At 46.4% G+C, this 24,172-nt stretch overlaps 1 protein-coding gene across 3 annotated transcripts in view; it reads right to left on the bottom strand.

Moving 5' to 3' along the window:
* Positions 1-24,172, bottom strand: part of FNBP1 (formin binding protein 1) — a 254,629-nt gene that overhangs the window by 37,337 nt on the left and 193,120 nt on the right. For all 3 annotated transcript variants that reach the window (XM_054997229.1, XM_054997230.1, XM_054997231.1), the window contains one exon: positions 4,079-4,188. In XM_054997229.1, coding sequence (XP_054853204.1) covers positions 4,079-4,188 — 110 coding nt within the window. The remainder of the gene's footprint in view (positions 1-4,078; positions 4,189-24,172) is intronic.

The following is a 24,172-nucleotide window of genomic DNA, read 5'->3' as shown; positions in this document are numbered from 1 at the left end:
GCAATCAAAGGCAGCCCAGAAACAGCCTCATCGCACTACAGACCTGAGAGTGAATCCGACACAGCCTCGTGATGACGTTTGTGGCCCTGGCAACCCGAGGTCCAAAGCAGACATGAAAACCGTTCATTTCCATTTGTCTGTAAAAGGCACACTGCAAGCGTGCACAGCCTGGATTCTGCCTGGAGAAGGGTTTTAACGCTCTGACCTCTGGCCAGTTTTAGTAACTGAAACAGCCTTCATCCCGACCCCCCCTCCGACCCCGTTGTTAGCAATTTAAAGGGGTAAAAAGGAGGTGCCCTTTTTAAAAAAACGATTGTTCGCGTTCTTGACCTCAGCCTGGGAGCCAAAAAGGGGGAGGTGATGGAGGAGCTGAAGAACATGGTGGGACTAGAGAGCAGGTTCGTTTCCAGAACCCCTGGAGCACAGCTGGGTTCAGTCTCACAGCTCAACTGGTAAACCACAGACAATCGCGGTCCTTTATGCGCTTTCAAATGTGATGGGTAAGGGGAGGGAGAGGGGAAAAGTAGACCAAGGAGTGGGTGGCTGGCAAGAAGGACGGCTGTCTGGCAGCTGCCCTCAGGGCTGTAGTTCCAGATATGCCCTTCTTGTGTTCTTTGCTGACTGCGACATGTAATACCCCCCCTCCCCCCCACCCACCCACAAAGATTTCACGGTTAGGACCTCTCTGACCTATTTTATCTCACAAAAGCTGGGAAAGGAAAGCCTGGAAATGACATTAGGCCAAAACATATCGATGTATTCAGCTTCTTGGAGAGGGAGCAGCAGAACAGATTTATTACAACCAATCTCACTTTTATTCTGCGTAACACTTGAGGTTCCGCATAGCCCTTGAGGTTGGCAAATGACTTTTCCCGGAGGATCCCTTCTGGAGGTCCAAGGATTATCCAAATCTGGGACAGGATGAAGCTATGTTGACTCAGCACACTCTTATCTAACAGGATAGTGGCTCTCCAGGATCTCAGGTCTTCCTCAGCCCAGTTACTGGTGATCCTTTTTTTAACCAGGAGACGCCAGAGATTGAAGACGGTGCATGCAAAAATATTTCAGTTTTGATGGGCCCTGGAGAGACAGTGCCCAGAGGCCCCATCTGCCCACCATCAGTCCTCCTCATGCCTCCCTTTCTACTTTCTATCTATGTAGTGTTGTTGTTATTGTTATTATTATTAATTATATTTATATTTATATCCTGCCCTCCCCGCAAGCAGGCTCAGTGAGGTCAAAACAGTAGATAAAATATACAGAGATAAAATCACAATCGTTTAACACAGCCATCTAATAAAACACCTGCTCATCGTATAAAAAACCATATAGCATCTGATGGAGGAGGAGGTGCAGCTTAACCCCGCATGGTTGCTCATGTAGAGGGGAGTGGAAGGGCTGCTCATTAAATTTGCTGATGATACCAAATTGGGAGGAGTAGCAAACACCCAAGAAGATAAAATTAAAATTCAACAAGACCTGAATACTCTGGAGAAGTGGGCAGCTGTGAATAGGATGCGATTCAACAAAGACAAGTGCACAGTATTACATCTGGGCCACAAAAATGGGAAGCACAAATACTGGATGGGGGATACATTTCTGGGCAGTAGTGTATGCGAAAGAGATCTTGGAGTAAGAGTGGACTGTAAACTAAATATGAGCAGTCAGTGTGATGCGGTGGCAAAAAAGGCTAATTCAATCTTGGGTTGTATCAAAGGGGCCATAGCGTCGAAATCGCAGGAGGTCATAGCCCCTCTCCGTACTGCCTTGGTCAGACCACACCTGGAGTATTGTGTGCAGTTCTGGAGGCCTCACTTCAAAAAGGATGTGGCCAAAATCGAGAGGGTGCAGAGGAGAGCGACGAGGATGATCAGGGGTCTGGAGACTGAGCCCTACGAGGAAAGGCTGAGGGCCTTGGGAATGTTTAGTTTGGAGAAGAGGAGGTTGAGGGGGGACATGATTGCTCTCTTTAAATATTTGAAAGGCTGTCATTTGGAGGAAGGCAAGGAGCTGTTCCAGTTGGCAGCAGAGGGTAGGACGCGAAGCAATGGGCTTAAATGACATGCACAAAGGTACCGGCTGGATATTAGGAAAAACTTTTTCACGGTCAGAGTAGTTCAAAGGTGGAATCAGCTGCCTAGGGAGGTGGTGAGCTCCCCCTCACTGGCAGTTTTCAAGAAGAGGCTGGATGAATGTTTGTCAGGGATGCTTTAGGCTGATCCTGCACTGGTCAGGGGGTTGGACTAGATGGTCTGTATGGCCCCTTCCAACCCTATGATTCTATGTACCCCCACCTGTTTGTGCAACCTTCTGCTGCTCACAACCCCTCCTGTTGCCCATGCTCAGTTGCCATGCATGCATGCATCTGGGAGTGCATGCATGCATGCATCTGGGAGTGCTGCCGCCGCAGCTGCCAGTAGTGCCACCATTGTGCACCACCACCCATTTTTCCTTCCCCAATGATCCTGGGACCATGGGTGGAGGAGCACTTCAAGCAAACGGATAGGGAAGGGCATGCAGACAGGTGGCACAGGAGGTGCATGGGTGATGCTCAGTAGCCACAGATCCCAACAGAATTTCTGGGCCCGGCAGCTGCCCTGCCTCAGAGCATGCTGAAACTGATCCTGTCGTGCTGCTGAGCTATGGTTCATCCCCTTAAACTACATACACACAGCGTGTCTTATCCTGCCAGGCAACTACCTCTATATCACCCAGTCACATCTAGCTGCTCCCTGAGACTTACATCAGGCTGAGCTTTCCTTGGAACACAACGACCACTCTGGCCCGTGCAGAACCGCAAAAGCATTTCCACAGTTCACCTAGTGCCTTGTGCTTTGACCAGTCCTACTGACCAAAGATATAATTAGGCAAATAAAAATGCATGTCAGGAAGTTGGACATTCCTAGTATGTCTGTTAGGGCATGGAAAGCATGTTTGACTCTTTATATAGATATTGCCTCCTGTTGCAACTGCCAAAGTATTTTTATCATTTGCTAGTACCAAAGCTCAGAAGAGCTTTTACTCTGCCAAGAATGAATGCTCTTCCCTCAGCAGTTTGGGAGGGTAGATACAAGAAAGTACCATATGCTAAGAGAACATGCAGATGCCCATATGATAAAGCTGAAAACACTGAACATGTGATTATAGAGTGCCCCATATTTAATGAGTTGAGGGCTAGCTTCATCATCCCTCTACTTAAAAATACGGAGCTACCTAATACGAGAGCGCAGGTGACGTGGTTCTTGTCAGATACAAATGATTCTGTTACTCTTTCTGTGGCCAAAGATATAGGAGCAATAATGAAATATCAGAGAAATGATACTAAGTGAGGTTCTTCCAAAATGCAGCAAAACAGGTACATTCGCACATTGCTGGCGGCAATGCAAATATATAGAATCATTTTGGAAACAAACACGACACCATATTGCCTTAATAACAAATTATACAATACCGTTTAAACCAGAACTCATCTTTTTAGATATACGGCGTGAACACTCTTTGCCACAGATAAGACAAGACATGCTCTCATTATCACTCCTAATAGCAGCCCAAACATCTATTGCTTCTTGTTGGAAATCTCCCTATCCGCCTGATAGAAATACATGGTACAATAAAGTGTGGGAATATACAGCAATGGAAAAAATAACAAATATCATACAACACTCAACAGATTATGTCAGAATGATACATTTGACAGAAAAATGGCAGCCTTTCTTAGACTATCTTGCCACAAACGATATACAAGGTGCAACAACTTTATATCAGAAGCTTCTGAAATTAGAACTTGGATGCAATAGATCTATATCACTTTTTAAGCTTTGAATACGCTAGTCTCACAATGATAAAGAAATATGTAGACTTAAGGAAAGAAAAATGTCACAATAATGTAATATTTATGCTGTTCCGGTATAATAATGTTAATCACATGCATTGTTAAATTATGCTTTGTTATTGTACATATGTTTATTAGATTGCTGAGAATAAAAATAATTTTTAAAAAGGTAAGGTTCTTCCCCTTTTAATTTCTGCTTAAGGCAACAGCCGTATGAGCCGTACGAGACGGACAGACCACTCCTACCTTTGATCCGTCTCCTTCTGGATATCTTTGTTGAGCTCGTCCACCTTCTGCTGGAGTTTTTTTCTTCTTTGCTCTGGGGGGAGATTGCTAAAGTCTTCAGGTCCTGCACCCTACACGTGGAACAAACCCATCAAAGGAAAAAAAAAAGCAGGTTTGTAAAATGTAACGGAAATGTCTGCTCAGAAAACAGCAACGAAGAGCTGGGGTGAGGTAGACACGGCCGTTGTATCTTCCACAATATCATGGAAAAAAGAGAGAGCTCTCCAAAGTGTTTTACCATTGATAGAACTGGACCTCTGCCTAAAAGGCAGGCTGGGTTCCATTCAATCCTAAACAGTTCTCCTTCCTTCGAAGAACCTGCCTTGTATAGATTCAGACCAATGCCCCACCTAACACTATTACCTGAGGGAATCGGTGTTTCCCGCCCCCAGAGAACTGAGAGCAGCATGACGGAGGCATCTCTGTCTGTGACCATCCTGCAATGGTCTCTGGGCAAACAGGCGCTGCAGGTTCTTTTGTCATAGGGCTTCAAAAACCTGTTTGACCAGAGAAAATGGTGTGGTATAAAAGGAATTCATGCCAGCTGCAACTAGGTATTTCTAGTTTCTTTCTTCTGCACTTGGAATGAGCATGTAGCCTCAAAAGGTACTGTTGTTGACATTTCAATTTCAGGTAGACTGTTCTTGCTCAAAAGCCATTGTGAAAAAATCATGATGGCTCCTGCTGCCTAAGGCCATGTCCCATTCTCTCTCCTCCGCCCTCCTGGCCTGCTGCCCTCACTAGTCCTCTGAGCAAACTCGTGCAGCTTTTCATCCATCACAGGGAAACCATACTTAACACCTGAAGCTGCTTTGCATGTCGCCAGTGCTTTAGTCCATTTAATTCAGCATTGTGCCCTCTGATTTTCAGGGGTCTGGGACAGGCAGAAGTCCTATCACATGGGATTCTTTAACTGGAGATGGCCAGGATTGAACCTGGGACCTTCTGTATGCAAAGCTGGTGCTCTGCCACTGCATTATGTGCCTCCTTGAAAAGAACATATGGCACAAGATAACGGTATTTTAATAACTATCATTATATATCCTTTCGTGCTCATTTCCCACCCCCATTTAGTCTGAACCTAGAGTACATCTATGAACATGTGAAGATGCCTTACATTGATACCACCAGCCCATCTTTTTCCAGCGCTACTCAAGTGGCTCTCTAGAATTTCAGTCAATCCTGCTAACTGAAATTCTGCAACTGAAAGTGACAGGGATCAAGCATGGGTCCTTATACATGCAAAGCATGTATTGTTCTGCCACTGAGCCGTAGGTTCTCCTCCAGTTAGATATCCCAGCCACGATAGCTCTAGTCCTATTGCCTTCAACTATCTCTCAAAACTATTGTCTGTCTCCAACTGCAGCCCACAATGATTGGTACATAACCTAGGACCTTAGAGCCAAGCTACAAGTGACAAATGACACTTGCCTGGCAAGTGTCATTCGTCACTTGTAGCTTGGCTCTCAGCTTTCAATTCTAAGGAAAAAACAACTTTTCACCCTTAATGACTTCAGAGAAAGGATTGAAAACATAAGGCTGATGTTTGGTGAAATGCTGGTAGTCAGAGAAAGGCACTACGCAGAAACTGCAGCGTCTAGAGGCTAGGGCATCAGTATTCTTCATGGCTGTATCAACAGCTCCTCGGGGAAGGGACCTGTCGGTTTGGGGCATGGAAGAAAAGTTGCCTTTGGCACTGTGAAGTGCCCTGTACATTGATGGGGCTTTAGTAAAATTAATACATTATGCAAATGCAGGAGAAGATTGTAGTCAACTTCAATAGAATTGGCTTAAGATGTAAAATACAAACTTCTAAGCAGCTAATGTGCAACTGAAGCCGTTTGCTTTGCAGGACTAAGAAGTGTTCACACATACCATGCCTTCAGCCATCCGTCTTTCTGCATTTGGGAGGGGATTTTGGATCAATATCCTTAAAAGGTTCCTTTTTTTATAAATTTGGTAATTAAATGGCATTAATGTTATTAGTCAGATGTTAAGAATACTGAGAAGAGATGTTAATTATTTTGAGATGCTACCATCAGAGGCTGAAAAAACGTAGATCTGGCCTTGCCAACCAAATAATGTCGGCACCTAGATGTCGGAGCTGCACAGTTTTTAATTGTCAAAGTAGTTGCTGATCCCAATGAAAATCAGATAGGACCCCAATCGATTCTGATCAGGAATTGCTAATTATATATATTTTCTGCAGATGGCAGTTTGGGGTTCGAAATATATTCTCAGGACCAGCCTGAGGCCACAGAGGTGTCTGTATCTTGATCTGGGTAGTTCAGCTCAAGAATCTTGAGTTCGGTGGCTTGAGATGGAAATTGGAACAAAGACTGGGATTTCCCTTTTTATATCTAGCCTGGCCAATCCAGAGGGTTCATGCTGCCTGCCAATCACAGGGGCTAATACTGGTGCCTGAAAAGTGTATGCACTCTCAGAGCCAAGCTACAAGTAATGCCTGACACAGGTTGGACACTTGTCAGCTTCCCTCAAGTTTTGATGGGAAATGTAGATGTTCTGGTCTTGCAGCTTGGCTCTCCATTTAATTGAAGTTTACAGAGCGGCAGTCTATGGGAGAGAGAACATGTGGTTGGGTGGGGAGTGCAGGCATCAGGCTCTCACCGGGCACCCCCCTTCCCCTCCGCTGGGTGTGTGTGTGTGTGGGGGGGGGGTCTGTAAACTTCAGTTAAATGGAGAGCCAAGCTGTAAGACTAGGATGCCTACATTTCCCATCAAAACTTGAGGGAAGCTGACAAGTGTCCAACCTGTGTCAGGCGTCACTTGTAGCTTGGCTCATAGGGTATGGTTCTTACGGGGTGAGGAATTTCATTTTCCAAAATTTACTTGTTTAGATAAAATTATTGATTCCTCTTATTCTCTTTCTTCCCTCTTTTAAGAGCAGGATTTCGCTTTCATTTCTCTTCAAAGAGAAATCAAGACGCTCTTTTGTAGCTTCAGCTCTTGCAGTTGTTTTATGTTATACACTCCAGCAGGACTTTTTTTCTGGGAAAAGAGGTGGTGGAACTCAGTTGGGTTGCCGTTGGAGAAAATGGTCACATGGCTGGTGGCCCCGCCCCCTGATCTCCAGACAGAGGGGAGTTGAGATTGCTGGGCAATCTCAACTCCCCTCTGTCTGGAGATCAGGGGGCAGGGCCACCAGCCATGTGACCATTTTCAAGAGGTTCCGGAACTCCATTCCACTGCGTTCCAGCTGAAAAAAAGCCCTGCACTCCAGGGTGGTGCTCAAGCAGCAAGAGAGGAAGGTTTGGAAAGACACCGCCTGTCTCTGACTGCTATTTTTTTTTAAAGAAGGCACCAGTATTCATATATAAAGTTGTGCTGGTTTCCACTAATTCCCCCCTCTGGACTTGGGAGAGCCCCCCCCCCAGTGTTGGTACTCATCATTACTGGTTCCATTACAAAGGAAGTCCCAAGTTTGCTAAATGGGCCACAGCTCAGTGGTACAGTACACACTTTGCATGCACCAGGCTCAAAGCCTGACCCCTCCAGCGAAAAGATCTCAGGCAGCAGGGCTGGGAAAGGCCCCAAAGGGAGACCCTGGGGAGTTGCTGCCCATTTGAGTCGATCACACTGGGCTAGAAGGACCAAGGAACTAGGCACAATATATATCCTTCTATCAGCCATCCCTGGCTCAGCTGACACCTTTTGCAGCATGTAACAGTGAAACTGGGTATTTGTGAAAACACAAGACTGGTGTCACACAAACACAAGTTCCGTTTCTACTGTTCCCCTTCTTCCCTACAACATGTAGTAATAAGGAAAAGCAGGAGGCACCACCATCGTGTCATGCATTTCCCCACCCCACCTCCACACCATTTGCTGCTACAGCAAGGAGAATTTAGCTGGGGAGAGGTAGTTAGTGACGTGATGATGTCATCTATTATGGGGCAATGGAGGGGAAGCAGTGGCCATGTGCTTTTGATAGCATCCGGTTCCTCCCTAATTTGTTGTGAGGGTCAGGGCTTTTTTTCAGCGGGAACGCGTTGGAACAGAGTTCTGGCACCTCTTAAAAATGGTCACATGACCGGTGGCCCCGCCCCCTGATCTCCAGACAGAGGGGAGTTTAGATTGCGGCGCAGGGGGGGCAATCTAAACTCCCCTCTGTCTGGAGATCAGGGGGCGGAGCCACCAGCCATGTGGCCATTTTCACCGAGGGTGAATTAAACTTTTAAAAACTCCCCCCTTGTTCCAGCTGACTCATTGTGACGTCATTGTGCGGTCTTGAGTTCCACCACTGAGTTCCACCACCTCTTTTCTCAGAAAAAAAGCCCTGGTGAGGGTAGCAAGCCTTTCAACAATAAAGTATTCCTGGAGCTGCATGGACTGTTCCTGCCTAAAGCAGCTTTCTGTCCAACTGTGACTGAGCGCTTTTCTTCTGCCAAAAGTAAGCATCTGTATAACCAAAGCAATTCGTTTAGGTAGATTTCAGGTGCAGCAGCAGATCATACCAGGAATAGATTGCATTACATTTTTACAGCCAGGGTCACAATTTTAAAAAGACAGCCATTAATAATTTTACTAAATCTAGAGTTAATGTTTAGCAGTTCATTAAAAAGCATTAAAATTGGCATCACCTCCATTAAATTCCAGACTTGCATATTCAAACTTATCTGATAAATATCAAAGCAAAAAAAAAAAACAAAAAAAAAGATGACAAGAGAAATTAACAGTTAATTTTAGGGCTGGCTTTGCAGGTAAGCAAGTCGTGCACATACACAATTGTGATTTAAACACACACAAACACAGAAGAAGCATGCTGCAATTGTGCTTACCAGCTTGAGAGAAAGCTTCACGCAAAAACGGAGAGATACAGGGGGGAAGAAAGAGAAAGAAAAAAAGAAGTGCGTATCAGTAGAAGAGGAATTCCATCTGGTTCCATGGTTATAACAAAATGACACACTCACACATACACGTTTTCCTCACGGCTTGTGAAAAAGGACACCGCTTGTCACAGATCCGTGCAAAAGTTCACAAGATTAGGGAAGAAACGCTATCAATCAGCTGCCGTTTTGCCCATGGGCTTGGACCAGGGCCGATTCTGCACGGCTTACCTGAAGCCGGAACGTTGCGGAACATGCCAGAAAAAACGTGGAAGATCGTGTTTTCTTGCGTGAGTTTTGCGCGATGTCGCGCAAAACCCGCGCGAGAAAACGCGATCTTCCGCGTTTTATCCGGCATGTTCCACAACGTTCCGGCTTCAGGTAAGCCGTGTGGAATCGGCCCAGGAAAACAGTTTTGGCCGTTTGCCTTTGGTACAAAGGTGTGCACCCCTCATTCTGAAGTAATTATGTGCCTTGGATGATTAAGCACACCTGACGCTTGCAAGCCATGGGGCCCCAGCACGCAGCCCGTGTGCAATCCCTGCATGGCTGCTGCAGACCCTTTGGACCATACTTTCCCACTTTTCTATGGAACAGACCTTTGAAGTTTCATGAGAAAATGCTGAAGTGAGATATAGAGGAACTTGATGTATACATCTCCCAACAGAATGTGTTCTGGTTTTTCTCAAGGCTGAAAAAACCACCCCTCTGGAAAAGTATAACTCCTTAGCTCCTCTGAAACCAAACTGGAAGGAAGAATTCAGAAGATATGGGCCGTTTCCACACTACTCACCTTCATCCGGAATGGGGCGCAACGTCGTGAAAGAAACGCAGAAGATAGTGTCTTCTCGCACAAGTTTTGCGTGACGTCGCACAAAACTCACACAAGAAGACGCTATCTTCCGTAGTTTTTTTCCGCGACATTGCACCCCGTTCCGGATGAAGGTGAGTAGTGTGCCAGCCAGGGAATGAATACAGAATTAGGCCATAAACGGAGCAGGTAAAATTCTGGACAGTTGCCTTTCGGACTGCAGGCATAAGGGGGCAAGACGTGGTGTCATAAACCTTTAATTCTCTGCAAGTGGTAAAATCAGGAAGAGATCAGGAAGAGAGTCAAACTAAAGCTTTCTCCCTAATATGTTTTACCTGTATGAAGAGAGCCTGGGCTCTGTTTTGTTCTTTTAAAAAATAAACAGTGATGTATTCAAAAATATGACCCTTACAGTCTGAAGTGGGAAAACCCAGAATTCTACCCGAGCAGATCATTACAAGGGAAAGGGCTTCTGACCCCGCCATTTTTGGGTAATTCTGCAGGTGAGGGGTATCCAGGAGAGAACTGGTCAATGGCTTAACCCCTCCTCCATTAACCAAGTCTCCCCTAAACATTTGTGCCCCTTCCCAAGTTCTTTAACAGTCCAACTCCAACTGTGGAAGAAACCTGGCTACAGTGAAAAATGACTGTTTGTAGGAGGGAACCGGTAGGCAGAGGAAGATGCAAACATCCCCTTCTGCCTGCTAATCTTTCCCTACATGTGCTCTCCACCACTGAATTCACTTCGAGAGCCAGTTTGGTGTAGTGGTTAAGAGTGCGGGACTCTAATCTGGAGATCCAGGTTTGATTCCCCACTCCTCCACTTGAAACCAGCTGGGTGACCTTGGGCTAGTCAAAACTAGTCTCTGGAGCTCTCTCAGCCCCACCCACCTCACAGGGGCTGTTTTCAAACGGTTTACCTTGTTCCGGAAAACAGCGAAATCCCGTGCAAAATCGCACGAGAAGACGCTGTTATCGCGTCTTCTCGCGCAATTTCGCTGTTTTCCGGAACAAGGTAAGCCGTGTGGACACGGCCAGGGTGTTTGTTGTGGGGATAATAATAACATACTTTGTAAACCGCTCTGAGTGGGCAGTAAGTTGTCCTGAAGGGCAGTATATAAATTGAATGTTGTTATTACTAGCTTAGATGGCTTTTTAAAAGACTAGATGAATTTGCAGAGGAGTGGCCTCTCAGCAGCTATTTAATCCATGATAGACAAATGAAACCTCCATATACAAAAACACTAGGCAGATACTAGGGGCAAACAGCAAGGAAAGTGTATTGTCATTTATGTTCACAGCTACACATGGGCTCTACTATCCTGCTGCTCCTTGCAGTACCATCTCCACAGCTGCACACCTCACAGTGGCACTGAATTCCCTTCTTTTAAATCAATGATCTTTTACATATTTCCACATATTGATATGCAGTTTTCCTTGGCAGATGAAGTGATGACAATAGATGAGGGGTGGATTAGCAGGGGGAACTAAGGGGCAGAAAAAAAGCTAAGAGTCTCTCATTTGCCAGTTCTCTCCTTTTCATTCATCCCCTGCGGACATTTAAGGATCTGGCAGGGGCTAATTTCTGGAGTAGCAGTCCAGGAAGTCTTCCTTCTTACTGAGGCTGGATCGTCATGGAAAGATTACAATCACATGCCCTGCTCTCTCTGCCCATACTTCAATATATTACACTCAGGGCCGGCGCGCCCATTGAGGCCAGGTAGGCGGTGGCCTCGGGCGCAAGGGCACTGGAGAGGCGCCGGAGGGGGTGTCGGGGGGCAGAGGCGTGCGCAGCGGAGCTGGTGTAACTGGGCTGCAGCTGCTGCTGCAGCCAGCCAGCCCCGTGCTGCCGCTGCCACCACACGCCCCAGCCGGGTGCAGAAGATGCGAGCTGCTGCTGGGGTGGCGCGCGGAGGCTGCTCCGTGCTCCGCACGCCGCCCCAGCAGCAGCCTGATGGCTTCTCCGCCCGGCTGGGGCATGTGGCGACAGCGGCACGGGGGGCAGCCAGCTATGCCAGCTCTGCTGCACGCTCCTCCGCCCCCACACATCCCAGCCAGGCGCAGAAGCCGTCAGGCTGCTGCTGGGGTGGTGTGCGGAGCACAGAGCAGCTTCCGTGTGCCGCCCCAGCTATCTTGCGCTGAGTGATGTCATCACGCAGTTTGTGGTGTGCGCACACGCGCAGAGCTCTGGCGCCGGCCCTGATTACACTTCCTCTCATCCGTTTGGTGCATTCACAAACTTGTGAATCAATCTCTTGTGCAAACAAATGAATCTGAAATAACCAAGCCAAAAACAACAGAGGGAAGAGAAGTGTAATCATACAAATGGAAATATGGAGAGCACAGACCGCAGATCATGGGGAACCAGGAACAGGCAACAATGCATTACAATTATTTTCATTGACTATAAGAGGGGAGGAAAAGGAAGTGCCATTTTGATATTCCGACTCCGGAAACAGAAGCATCTTGGGCCACTTTGGAGAGCCAGTGTGGTGCAATAGTTAGGTGTCAGGGGACGATTTGGGAGCCTGAGTTCAAATCCCTCCTTTGGCATGAAACTCACTGAGAACCATTCCCTCTCTGCCTAGCCTCTCCTGGACGGTTACTATGAAGAAAAAAATTGAGAACATCGAACGTTGCCCCGTGCATCTTAGCAGAAAGGTTCAGATAAAAATGCGATAGACAGATCTTTGCAAGAGTGGATTGTCGTCAGCCCTCTCCCCTGCCCCAACAAAATTTTGGCAGCTCCTTGCTCCTTGCTTTTCAACCACGGCTTGCATGTTCCTGTGAACTTCAGCAAAGACACAATTGGCACAAGTCGTGAAGATTTTGAACGTATTTTTACAGACAACATTGGTGATACAGAAAGAAGTAAGATTTGCCTACAGAAGCGGTCTAGAAAAGGCACAGAATGTAATGCTACATGCGCTACAGGCTAAAAGCTAGTACTCTTCTAGAGGCAAAACTTCTAGAGGCCAGAGAATTGCCAGCCACCAAATACTATCCTTTTGCTGTAAATTCAGCAAATGCTTAGGGGCAAGACGCACACAGCATGCCTATAGCTTTTTATGTGTCTTGGAAAGTTGAAAAGGGATTTTTTTTTCTTCGAGATGCTACAGTACAACTACCACACACCTAATCACCCCCCCCCTCACCAAAGCCTTGCTAAACATCTCTATAAGCAGCATGAACAATTGCATGGTTTAAAAATAAACCTTTTAATATGTTATATGTAAAGGAAAAGATTTTGGTTTGTATTTTCAAAAATAACATCAAGTTGAAAGCTTCTGATGAGATTTCCTGCATTGGATTCTACTGATTTTTGAAAACAACATCAACAGAAAACGTATTTCATCGTGGTCTAAGCAGATTCAAGATTAAATGGTACCAGGTGTCAATCCAGACACAGTTTAGCATGATGGTTTTCAAACTGTGTTCTAGAAAACTGGATACTCTTGGGAGTTGATTAGGGATCAAAAGCCTTCCTGACAGACAACTTGCCTACCTATTCAAAGGTTTTTAAAAAGATGAAGTAGAAAAGAGCCAGCTTGGTGTAGTGGTTAAGAGCCGGAGAACTGGGTTTGATTCCCCACTCCTCCGCTTGAAGCCAGCTGGGTGACCTTGGGTCAGTCACAACTTCTCGGAGCTCTCTCAGCCCCACTGACCTCACAGGGTGATTGTTGTTGTGGGGATAATAATAATACACTTTGTAAACTGTTTTGAGTGGGTGTTAAGTTGTCCTGAAGGACGGTATATAAATTAAATGTTAAAAAAAAAAAAGCCACAGAAATCCTTAGGCTTGCATACCCTTCCCTACTCCCTTAACAGGAGATTCGGACTGAAAAACTGCCTGGTTCCCAACTGCAGCTTGTTGTAATGTCCACATCAAACTGTGGTGCGGTCTCCTGCCTACAAACCAGAATTCTAGACCAACTTTGGAATTGTGGTTTGTGGGTATGTGATGGGCATGCTCAAGTTCTGCCCTCCAGGAGCCTCAGTCAATTTCTTTGAAGTGGTGCATTCGAATGTTGAGCTGGAGGAAGAGTTTGGCAGTTGAACCGCTAGCAAACTGACAGAGTTGGGAGTTGTTTGATTTTGGTGAGAGAAGGATTACGTAGGGTGAGGATGGTTACGTAGGGAGTCCATGAGGGGTTTAAAGTGCTGTTGTTGTCAGAAACAATTAAAAATTAAAAGCTTTCTGTTTCATGTTTTAAGTCTGAATCAGTCAAACAAGAAACCTGCTTTGTATTTGTTACACTTTCTCAGACCCCCAGATTTCCAGTAACTTTGCTACTGTAATACTGAGAGCACTGGAGAAAGGAAAACCAAAAAAAACAACAGGCCATGCATTGCACTGAAGTAAATGTATATCTTAGTTGTTTTCATCAAGCCTACTTTGTGATTCCTTCAAGCCTATAATCCTACTATATAAAAGGCAAGGCGTCTTGGCGACAACTCACTTTTTTCCCCATGCAGGCGCACTCGCAGGCCCCTCCCTGGAAATAAAAACTGAGTCATCGGCAACACGTCTTGCCTCTGAGGCTGAGGAGGCCAACGTGGCAGCTGGAAGGCCTGGCATGGCAGCCCCCCCAGAGGCCCAGGGTGGCAGCAGGAAAGCCCGGTGTGGTGGCATGCCCCATGGAGGCCCAAGGAGGCTGCAGCGGCGGCAGGAAGGCCGGACACAGTGGCACAGCCCTCTGGAGGCCCAGGAAGGCCCAGCCCGGAGGCGGGAAGGCCCAGTGCGGCCCTCTGGAGGCTGTTTTCTAGAGCCTGTTGTTTAAACAACAGACTTGGTTGCTAATCCCTTGGTAATGGGCCAAGTGAATACAAGGAGACACCCTAAGTCCAAGCATGTCCCTTACTGTGGATTAGAGGACTAAGAAGTCTCCAATCCCTCAATTATAAAAAATAAAAGAGAGAGAGAGAGAGAGAGAGAGAGAGAGAGAGAGAGAGAGAGAGAGAGAGAGAGAGAGAGAGGGTTACAGAGTATGAAATTCAAGTCCCAAGTTTCTAGGTCTGGAGATGGTGTTTCATCATAGGGCAAGAAACAGACAATTGGTACTTCTGACTGATTCAGATGAAAAGACAAATTGCAATTTTCTGGGAACGAAGAAGTCCAATTTTTTGAGCTGTGTACAAAAACTGAGGAGTGAAAGGGTGAGTCCAAGGGCTCATAGGGCTCATAAGAGAATTTCTGGGAAAACATGGTTTGCTTTTGACATCTGAAAAGAATCTAATGGCCTCCTTCTGTCAAGCTCCACCACAAAGGAGGGCATGTTGAAGGGGGCTCCACCCCAAAAGACTGGCCAGGGCTCTGCACCAACTGGCCATCTGCTCTCAATCATGCTCCAGCATCATCTTCAAAATGCCAATGAGCCCACATGCAAACGGTTCTCTGAAAATACAAAGTTTGACAACCGCTGACCGAGAGGGTACAGCATCGGCCGTTGGGGCATCTGGGTTTAAAGGGTGACCTTGGGCAAAAGTTTCCATCTCCCCACCTCAGGTTCCCATGTGTAAGATAGGAATTATGATGATGAAGTCAAGAGTCATTTGGGAAAATCAATGTAAACTGCTTTCCAAATATATCTAGACAGATATGATCCAAGTACTTTAAATTCTTGTAGGTAGCATTGATTGTGATGGAGGAGTTAAAGCATGTGCTGTTGAAACAGGCAGGGTTTTTTTTTTAAAGCACAGTAATATTGGTTGGATTGTGAATTTTGTGTTTTTATTTCTAAGGAGGTTATTTTCTGCTGGTCTGTTGATTTGCAGCATATCGTTTTGAGGTATGAAACGTGATTTATATGCTGTTTAAACAAGGTATGATAAAATAAATAAATAGAAATGTAGTGATTAGCCTAGCTTTCTTAAGGTAGAGTTGCAGAAATAAGAAGGAAATACCTAAGTGTCAGTTTAAATTTTACTATTAGTAAGGCTTTTTGCTGCTTTGAGGAGAGGAAGGAGAAGGGGTGGCGTGTAGAGATGGGCACGATCTGAATTACGATTTCAAAAAAAACCCGATTTTGGTGTTTGCTCCATCGTGACTCAGCTAATCGGTTTTGTCCATGGCAACCGATCCAGCGAACGGGAGTTTGCTTGTTCGGGACATCGTATGGGTCAGTTTCTGTTCGGAATTGCAGACACTCTGGCACTAGTAATTTATTCCCAGGGCAACGGAGTCCGGGAAATGAGCTGTGTTTGCCCTCCTTCTGTCGCCCTTGAAACACGAATGGAAGCCCAGCTTTCCTTGATTAGCAGGTTTCCTTCCAAACACGGAGCAGCAACCCAGGGGAGGGAGGGGGAAGGGGGTGGGCACAAAGGAAAGGCAAAAGGCAGCGCGGGAGGCTGGGAGGCCACCTGCGCCGTTCGCCTTTCCCCAGGACAAGGGGCACGCGGGCAAGCCGGCTGCCCCTTGTCCTGGGGAAAGGCAAAAGGGTGGCTGGGAAGCCGCCTGCGCCGTTCGCCTTTCCCCAGGACAAGGGGCGCACGGGCAAGCCAGCCGCCCCTTGTTTTGCGGGGCAGGTGAATGGCGCGGGCAGCCTCCGAGCCACTCGCGCTGCCGCCAGCTCTGCAGCGCACTGGGACAGCCGGCTTGCTGCATGGGTGGGGGCGACTCAGGAGCGTGCGCGCGCAAGAGCCTGACTACGGTTGCCCTGGGCGCTGGCCTCCCCGATTCCCGATTGTGGACCGGAAACAACAGCTGATCGTTTAGAATCGGTGGCCTGCGTTCGGCAGCAGCCCAGATCCACGAACGGCTGAATTGGAATTTTTTTTTGGGATCGGGCCCATGTCTAGCGGCGAGTCTTGGTTAAGAGATTTGCTCATCTGTTATAGGAAACTTTGGGGACAGGGAAGTTCTCGCTCTCTGGTTTAATTGATTAATTGAATTTCTAGGAAATACATATACATATCTAAAAAAAGAGCAAATCTCTTCGGGATGAGTCTAATGTAGCCTTTTGCAAGAGCAAATGGAGGAAGCCTACGAGCCACAAGCGCAATAACACACAAGAGCGCATGAAGGCCAGCAAATCTATGTGTTATTGGATAGTCACAAACACAGACCCACACTTACAAGACAGCAAGGGGAGGAGTGGTGTATCTCTAGATTGCCAAGGGCAAAGAAGGCCTTTCCGCGACTTTGTGCCAATAGGACACGGACACTTTACTGCGATGCTAGAGCCTCATCGGCACATTCCCAAACCCCTTTTGGATGAAGGCAGAGTTCAAAGACGTGGGATTTGTAATTGATGTACTCCTTCCTCTCCCTTGTTCTTTTCAAGGCTCACTGCCATCCTTCTATAAAAACACACAGCCAAGTGTAAACAAATTGACTCTTTACAGCAGCAAGCTAGAGGAAACGAACCACAGTGGAAACCTCTTGTACAACTTTCCCACCGAGAACGAGTTACTCTGAATCTTTTAATTTGAAAGGTTTAATTGAAAGCTCACAGAAGTTTGTTGCAAATGTTCTGTTTAATGGGGGGGGGTTATGATGTATGGCACCCCATTACAATGGTTATGCTTTCATTTTCATGGCTCTTCCCAAGGAAACCTGGTCTAGTGAGGGTGCTCTGAATTCTGTGTGAGAGATTCTCGGTTGCGTCTGCTCACACTGTTCCCTGAAGAAAAGGAACAATGGTTAAGGGCTGTGGGATACTTCTGACCTTAGAGAAGCAGAATCCTTGTGAGATTTGGAGAAGATATTCCAGAACTCTAACAACATGTAATAGCTACTATTAGGCCACAGCTAGGCTGCTTACTGAGCTAACATTAGGTTTGGGGAAATCTCTTGGAACTAGAGGTGGGCACGAACCGTGAAAAAAATGAGCTGCTTGGTTCCTGGCGTTTCACGAACCAGGAACCACAAACTTTTAACAAACTGGGCCAAGTTCACGAACCAGTTTGTGGTTCCTGGTTCGTGGGGTTTAAATGCCTTTTCTGCGCCGCTTTGAAGACAGGGAAAGGGGCATTTAAAGCTCCAGATCAGCTGCTTGTCGGGAGATCTCCGACAAGCAGCTGATCATTTAAACAACGGGGCTTGGTTGGCCTGCCAGGAGTTCCTTTGCAGCGGCAAGGAAAGGGGCATTGGGGTTCAACACGAACCACAAACCAGTGCAAGTTCATGGATGTTCGTGGAAATGAGCTTCCACAAACCACTGGTTCACGAACCACGAACCACCCTGGTTTGTGGTTCTTTTTAGTTCGTATTCTAGTTCGTGCACATCTCTACTTGGAACACGTTTCAAAGGAATATGGTGTGTGGATCAGAACTATGGGGAAACATTTTTTTCAATAGGAAACCTTGTATTTGTCACCCACTCAGGCTGTGTGTTTTAGCCAAAGAACTAACTCGCCTTCTGCCACCAGTTTAAGGTGGTTTCCTTTGTTTTTCTCACCTGGACAACAAGCAAATGCCAACTCATACTAGACTTCAAGGGGCACATCCATGGTGCGTTTGAATCAAGAAATTCCCCTTCTCCTGCAGTACCCGCCCTGCTAGTTTGTGCCACTGATTTGCATAGATTAACTGGTTGGAAGTTAATGTCTGAAGTACACAGTCTTGCCGGTCCTGTCATTCTTTTCAGTTCTATGATTCTGTGAAATTAAATCAGCGGAGCAGTCGACCATTCTAGCCCAAATCTCTGTTGTGCCTCCCGCATAACTGGCAAAGCTCATTAAGGGAGTTCCACTGTAGCTTACACATTGCAAATTTTTGTTCATTTAATTTTCAAGTCTGGTTCGTTCTTTTTGCTTCCGCTTTGCTGAATGCTGTCTCAAGCTGTGGTTTTTGTTTGTTTGTTTCTTTAAACAAAAACATTAGTTTCTAGCACTTTCTTATGTTGAAAGCAGGCCTTCCTTATATTGAATTGCCAAACATCTTTATGGACCTCCTTTATTTATTTATTTGATATTGCACACTTGGCTTTTAGCAAAGCTCCCCCTCTTGCAACATTGTAAATGGGGTCAGTGACTCTGCAGCGACTATATGGCCCGGCCACACCATACACAGACTTACAACATATTCCCTAGCTTCAAGGGCATACGTGGGCTTGCCTAAAGTCCTCTTCATGAGTTCTTTGTGAAAATACAATGACTGAGACTGCTGCTGAGTCAGCAAAAGAAAACATACACACATTAAAAAGGAGAGGGAGAAGGGGGAGAGAAAAACCTCTACATTTACTGTTTCTACAGCAAAAAGATAGCTCTTGTTTAGGTCTGGTGCCCATGTTATGATCCAACACCACCTCGTAGGCATTCCCGGAAATCCACTGCCATGTCCTGGAAATATAAACATGGGAAGTTTTGATTGTTTAAGGCTGGGGGTAAAGCAGGGCTTTTTTTCACTGGGAACGTGGTGGAACAGAGTTCCGGAACCTCTTGAAAATGGATACATGGCTGGTGGCCCCGCCCCCTGATCTCCAGACAGAGGGGAGTTGAGATTGCCCTCCGCGCCACTCCAGCAGTGCGGAAGGTGATCTAAACTCCCCCGTCTCGAGATCAGGGGGTGGGGCCACCGACCATGTGCGATTTAAACTTTTAAAAACTCCCCCCTTGTTCCAGCTGACCGAAAGTGACGTCATTGGCCCTGGGAGCATGCGCGCACTTTGCGCGTGCACACGTGGTACCAGGGGCACCACCTCCCACCAAGAGTTGCTCCCTGTGCTGGCAACCCACTGAGTTCCACCACCTCTTTCCCCAGAAAAAAAGCCCTGGGATAAAGTATCATCTTGCAAACTAGTGGCTGCTTCTGTAGTTTGGCCTGTAAAAGCTCCCTCTTCCCAATGAATAAGCTTCACACCGATCTGAGATAAACTTTCCAGGAAATTCAAATTTGGCCTATTTATAAATCTCACACTTCAGAATTTAATTTTAAAAATCTGATGCCAAGGCCCCAAAATGTGACAGGTTGGACTGAATGCTTCATAACCTATGAGAATAGGTATGGCATTTGAAAATTCAGGTTCTCTTGTATCAAAAACATCAGATGACCTATGGCCCTGGGGGCAGAAATAGAGACAGCCACAGCACGCAGGCCAGGTACTTAAACCAATCCCTCATATTCTGAATTAATACAACCATTCTGAGGTTACAGCTCACATGGCAAAGTTGCCACAAGAAGAATGGGCAGGGGAGACATGATGCATCAGTCATAGAAATACTCTATGACATATCTAAGGACGTCTAAGAGGCAAGCTACAAGTGACAAATTACACTTGCCTGGCAAGTGAACAGACTCATGTGTATTCCTCCCTGTTCACTTGCGCTCCATTTGATCAAGTGGAGCGCAAGTGAATGGCAGGTGAACAGGGAGGAATACACATGAGTCTGTTCACTTGCCAGGCGAGTGTCATTCGTCACTTGTAGCTTGGCTCTAAGGATACAGCCAGCCACATCTAACTTAAAGGGTCTGCTGCAGCGAGACACGTAGGCCTACTATAGAATCCAGCTGCCCTCTAGCTACTCCAGCATCTCACATGATGCCACCTATACCTGCTCCAACAGTCACCATCTCTTGGTTTTCAGGGAGTCCGTAAGCGTATCATCTAGCAGCCATCCGAGACTTGGAACATTTGTAGGGCTACTTACCACATCAAAAGAACCAACAGACCTACTGCTTTGAAGTGCAGGTGGGGTATTCACATGTTTAAATATTTTGTATACATAAAAACTGCAACTCCTTGAACATGGAAAGCTCCCTGATATACTAGTTTTCTGAGATTTGGAAACATTCAGATTTCCCCACTAGCACTTTGACGTCATATAGGAAGAGCCACACTGCATGATACATAAGTCATGAAGATACAGAATTTCCTAAATAAATTTTCTGGCAGGAATAAGAATCGACAACACACTTTAGAATTGTTAGATCATAACGTGGAAAGCTGCCCTTCACCCAATTAGCTCCAGGCATCTGCAAAATCATTTCATTTTATTTATAAGAACGTTTAACTTTGTACCAGCTTTGAAAACACAGAAATATTGGCCACATTCAGCTATGGATTTATCAGCACTAACCTGGATATAGTACATGTACTGAAATAACAGTAAACGAAAGTCGTAACAACTAAAAAATGAAGAATTTTTACTATTATTGGATATTGACTCCAAATACATAAATATATACAATGGAATGAATTGCTACAGGTGGATTGAGGGAATGTTATGGTGGGACATCTACAAGGTATGGGAATACTATCTAACCACAAGAAGATGAAACAAGACGGATGATTAAGGAAACATTCCGTGGTGCAATGGAAAGGGTTAATTACATGGTTATTTTTTTTTTAAATCAAGTCAACAACTTCCACTAGAATAGAAACCACAAAACTCCATCACTGACAATGCAACTCATGCTGCTACAGTTGTTTTTATGGGATAAAGGTACCCACCTCCTCAGTACATTTACCGGCAGGGCTTTTTTTCAGGGGGAACGGAGTTCTGGAACCTCTTGAAAATGGTCACATGGCTGGTGGCCCCGCCCCCTGATCTCCAGACAGAGGGGAGTTGAGATTGCCCTTGGTGGGCAATCTAAACTTCCCTCTGTCTGGAGATCAGGGGGCGGGGCCACCAGCCATGTGACCATTTTCTCCGAGGGCAACCCACTGAGTTCCACCGCCTCTTTCCCCAGAAAAAAAACCCTGTTTACCGGAATGGCCTGGTTCATCTCAATCCAAAAAGTGTGTGTGTGGGGGGCGGGGATCCACTAGGTGCTACCAAAATGCTCATCACAGAAAATGACCATGTTTTAAATCCACATAAATGCTTCCTGGGGCGATTTTCTAGGATGATAAAACTGAAAATGTGTGCTAAGGCACAGTAATGCTCTGCAAGATCATTAGCATGCCACAAGAAATAAATTGAACAATTAAAACTCTCCGAAAGTATCCCAAAGTATCCACCCAAAAAGGAGGATGCACTTTGTATCTCTGTAGGAGTTACCGCTCTGGCTATGCAATATTGTAAAGAAACTTTACAACTGAAAAAGTCCACTCAAATGCCGTGTGGGGATGGACAAATCTTCCCAGTCTGCACATCACACGTGTTTGATCAGTCAATTGCTTCCAGTACAGAGACACAGTAGAGTTACCCCTCCCTAGAGGTGCCTGTTCTTTGTTCTGTGCAAGAGACCCCGCTCTGGGCCAGCCTCTTTCCAAACAGAAGCCATGCTCAGTACAGAGGCATATGCAGCCAGAGATGGGGTTCCTTTGAATTAAGATAATTTTAATCCCTGAAATTATTAAAAGTATATGGGAATATATTGCCTCCAGTTTTAATTCAGAAAAACAGTGCATATCAGCTATCAGCCAGGCTCTGTATCATTCCAATAGGGAACATCTCAGATGAATGCATGCAACTTTTTGGTTTCCCCCCCATGCTTCATTCATTCAAAGCTACTGCCTAGCGAAGCACAGCACAGTTGGGCTTATGGCCACGGGGTTCCAAATTTTGCATCAATCCCCCGCTTCAGAATACTGAACAGAAGTAAAGCAGGTACTAATCTTGCAGAGCCAAGAAAGATGATTTAAGGGAGTAAGTTCTACCCCTGGATTTCTTGCACAGGAAGAATTTTGCTTTCATGTTTTCCCAACACAGAAGCTTTAATTAGCAGTACTTTTAAGACATTACAATCTTTTTGCATTTCCAAAAAAAGGGGAACAATGTAAAAAGAATACTCAGTAACCAATTCCCTAAAATGGAATCAGGAAAAGAGGGATTAAATTGTGTTGTCACCGAGCAGCCCCCCCCTCCCTCCAGAGGCCAGCCACGAACTGGGTCTGAGTTCTACACTAAAAGACTGCCGTGCCTGTGTTCCTCTAATACACGTGTCAGTTTCATATCTGATGCTGCAACAGACTGACAGTTCCTGGACAATTGCTCTCAGAACTCTTACGTGGCACTGCCCTGCTCAAGCTTATATCTGGACTCTCCTGTGTGATGCTGCCCTGTTGCCAACCATGGACTGTGTCTTAAACGCTGCTCCCTTGCCTGCCATGAGAGCTTGCCTCACTCTGGGCTCCAGCTACGCTGCCTGCAGCCAGACGCCAGCCAGGGGAAACCTTCCGCGAGGGTGGCCAGGCGCTCCCTGGCCAGCTCCTGCCGGGAGCCTCCCGTGGGCTGATTGTCCTCACTGCCAGACAATCTGCTGGTAAGTCCTAGCCAACAGCCAAGAAGCCGAGGGGAACAGCCTGCTTTGGGAAGCCATTGCGAAGGAGCGAGCAGATCACGTACGCTGCAAGAGAATCCCACTCTCCTCCGCATTTCTTAACACCTAGCCAGAATGGAGATTGATCATCAGTCAGCCAGGGCAATCAACATGCGCACATCAAAGCAACCTTTGCACTCTGGACTTGAAGGCACCAGGATGGGCGCTGGGAACGAGCAAACGGCCCGGTTCCCCTTCCTCCTCCCCATCCCCTCTCCCCAAAGGTGTCATTTATAAATTAATCAGACTTCAAACATGGTCCAATCAAGGCTGTCCCGATGGGCTCAAACCCTTTGATTTAAGTCGTGAGAACCACTGACAGGGGCGCCAGCCCCTGGGTGCTTTGAAAGTATATAAGCTAGCCCCTCAAACCTGAGGGTGCGCGCGCGCCAGCCCCATCCCACTTCCTTGCTGTCTCTCCGTGATTCCAGTGCGGGCGCTGGATCATGTCACCTCTGACATGCCTACTGCTTGTGAGTATGCCCTTGTCATCGTGGGGTTCCTGCTCAGGTCTCTAATTTTCATACTCTGTATTTCTTAGATCTTGTATGTAATCTTGGATGTGTGTGTAATTTCAGGCATACGCCACACTATTAGAAAATACACGTTATTGATTGAATACCTGTAGTCTGCCTCTTTGTCACGGGGAGCTCCGAAAATGGACCTTGGTATAGCTGGCTAGATCCGTGCTGTTTTAGTTCTGGACTGCTAAGCTAACTCCCCATCCTATTAACAGAGCAGTTCCAGTAACAGTGTTGTGCAAATTGCTTCCTCAAGGTTTTTGCCTTTACTTTTAGAAGGGGAGAAAGTTCAAGAATGGTTCAATTACACTGTGGGGTGGGGGCCAGCCCAATTTCTGATGATGGAAGGTGCGTCTTAATGCTGGAAGTTGATGGCCACACCGGTGGCTGGTCTGGAGTCCTGGGCATTATGCTATTAAAAGACAACATGGTTGCCTGGAGTCAGCTATTGGTAGCTACTGCAAGCAACAGGAAGAGGCATGGAGGTCACAGAGGAGGAGAGCAATATGGAAGAGAAGTAACTGAAGTGGCCAGGGATGCCAGACCCCCCGGGCTCCTGACACATCACCCCCACTTACCTAACCAGCGGGGGGGTGCACCTTCCGTGCATGCTCCCCCGCGAAGCTGCGCACTCCTGTGGGCATCAGCCACTGGGATCGGGCCCATTTT

Source organism: Eublepharis macularius, chromosome 14 (assembly GCF_028583425.1).
Source record: "Eublepharis macularius isolate TG4126 chromosome 14, MPM_Emac_v1.0, whole genome shotgun sequence".
NCBI classification, from domain to species: Eukaryota; Metazoa; Chordata; class Lepidosauria; order Squamata; family Eublepharidae; genus Eublepharis; species Eublepharis macularius.
The sequence above is the reverse complement of the archived record's forward strand: the minus strand, read 5'-3'. Positions and strand labels throughout refer to the sequence as shown.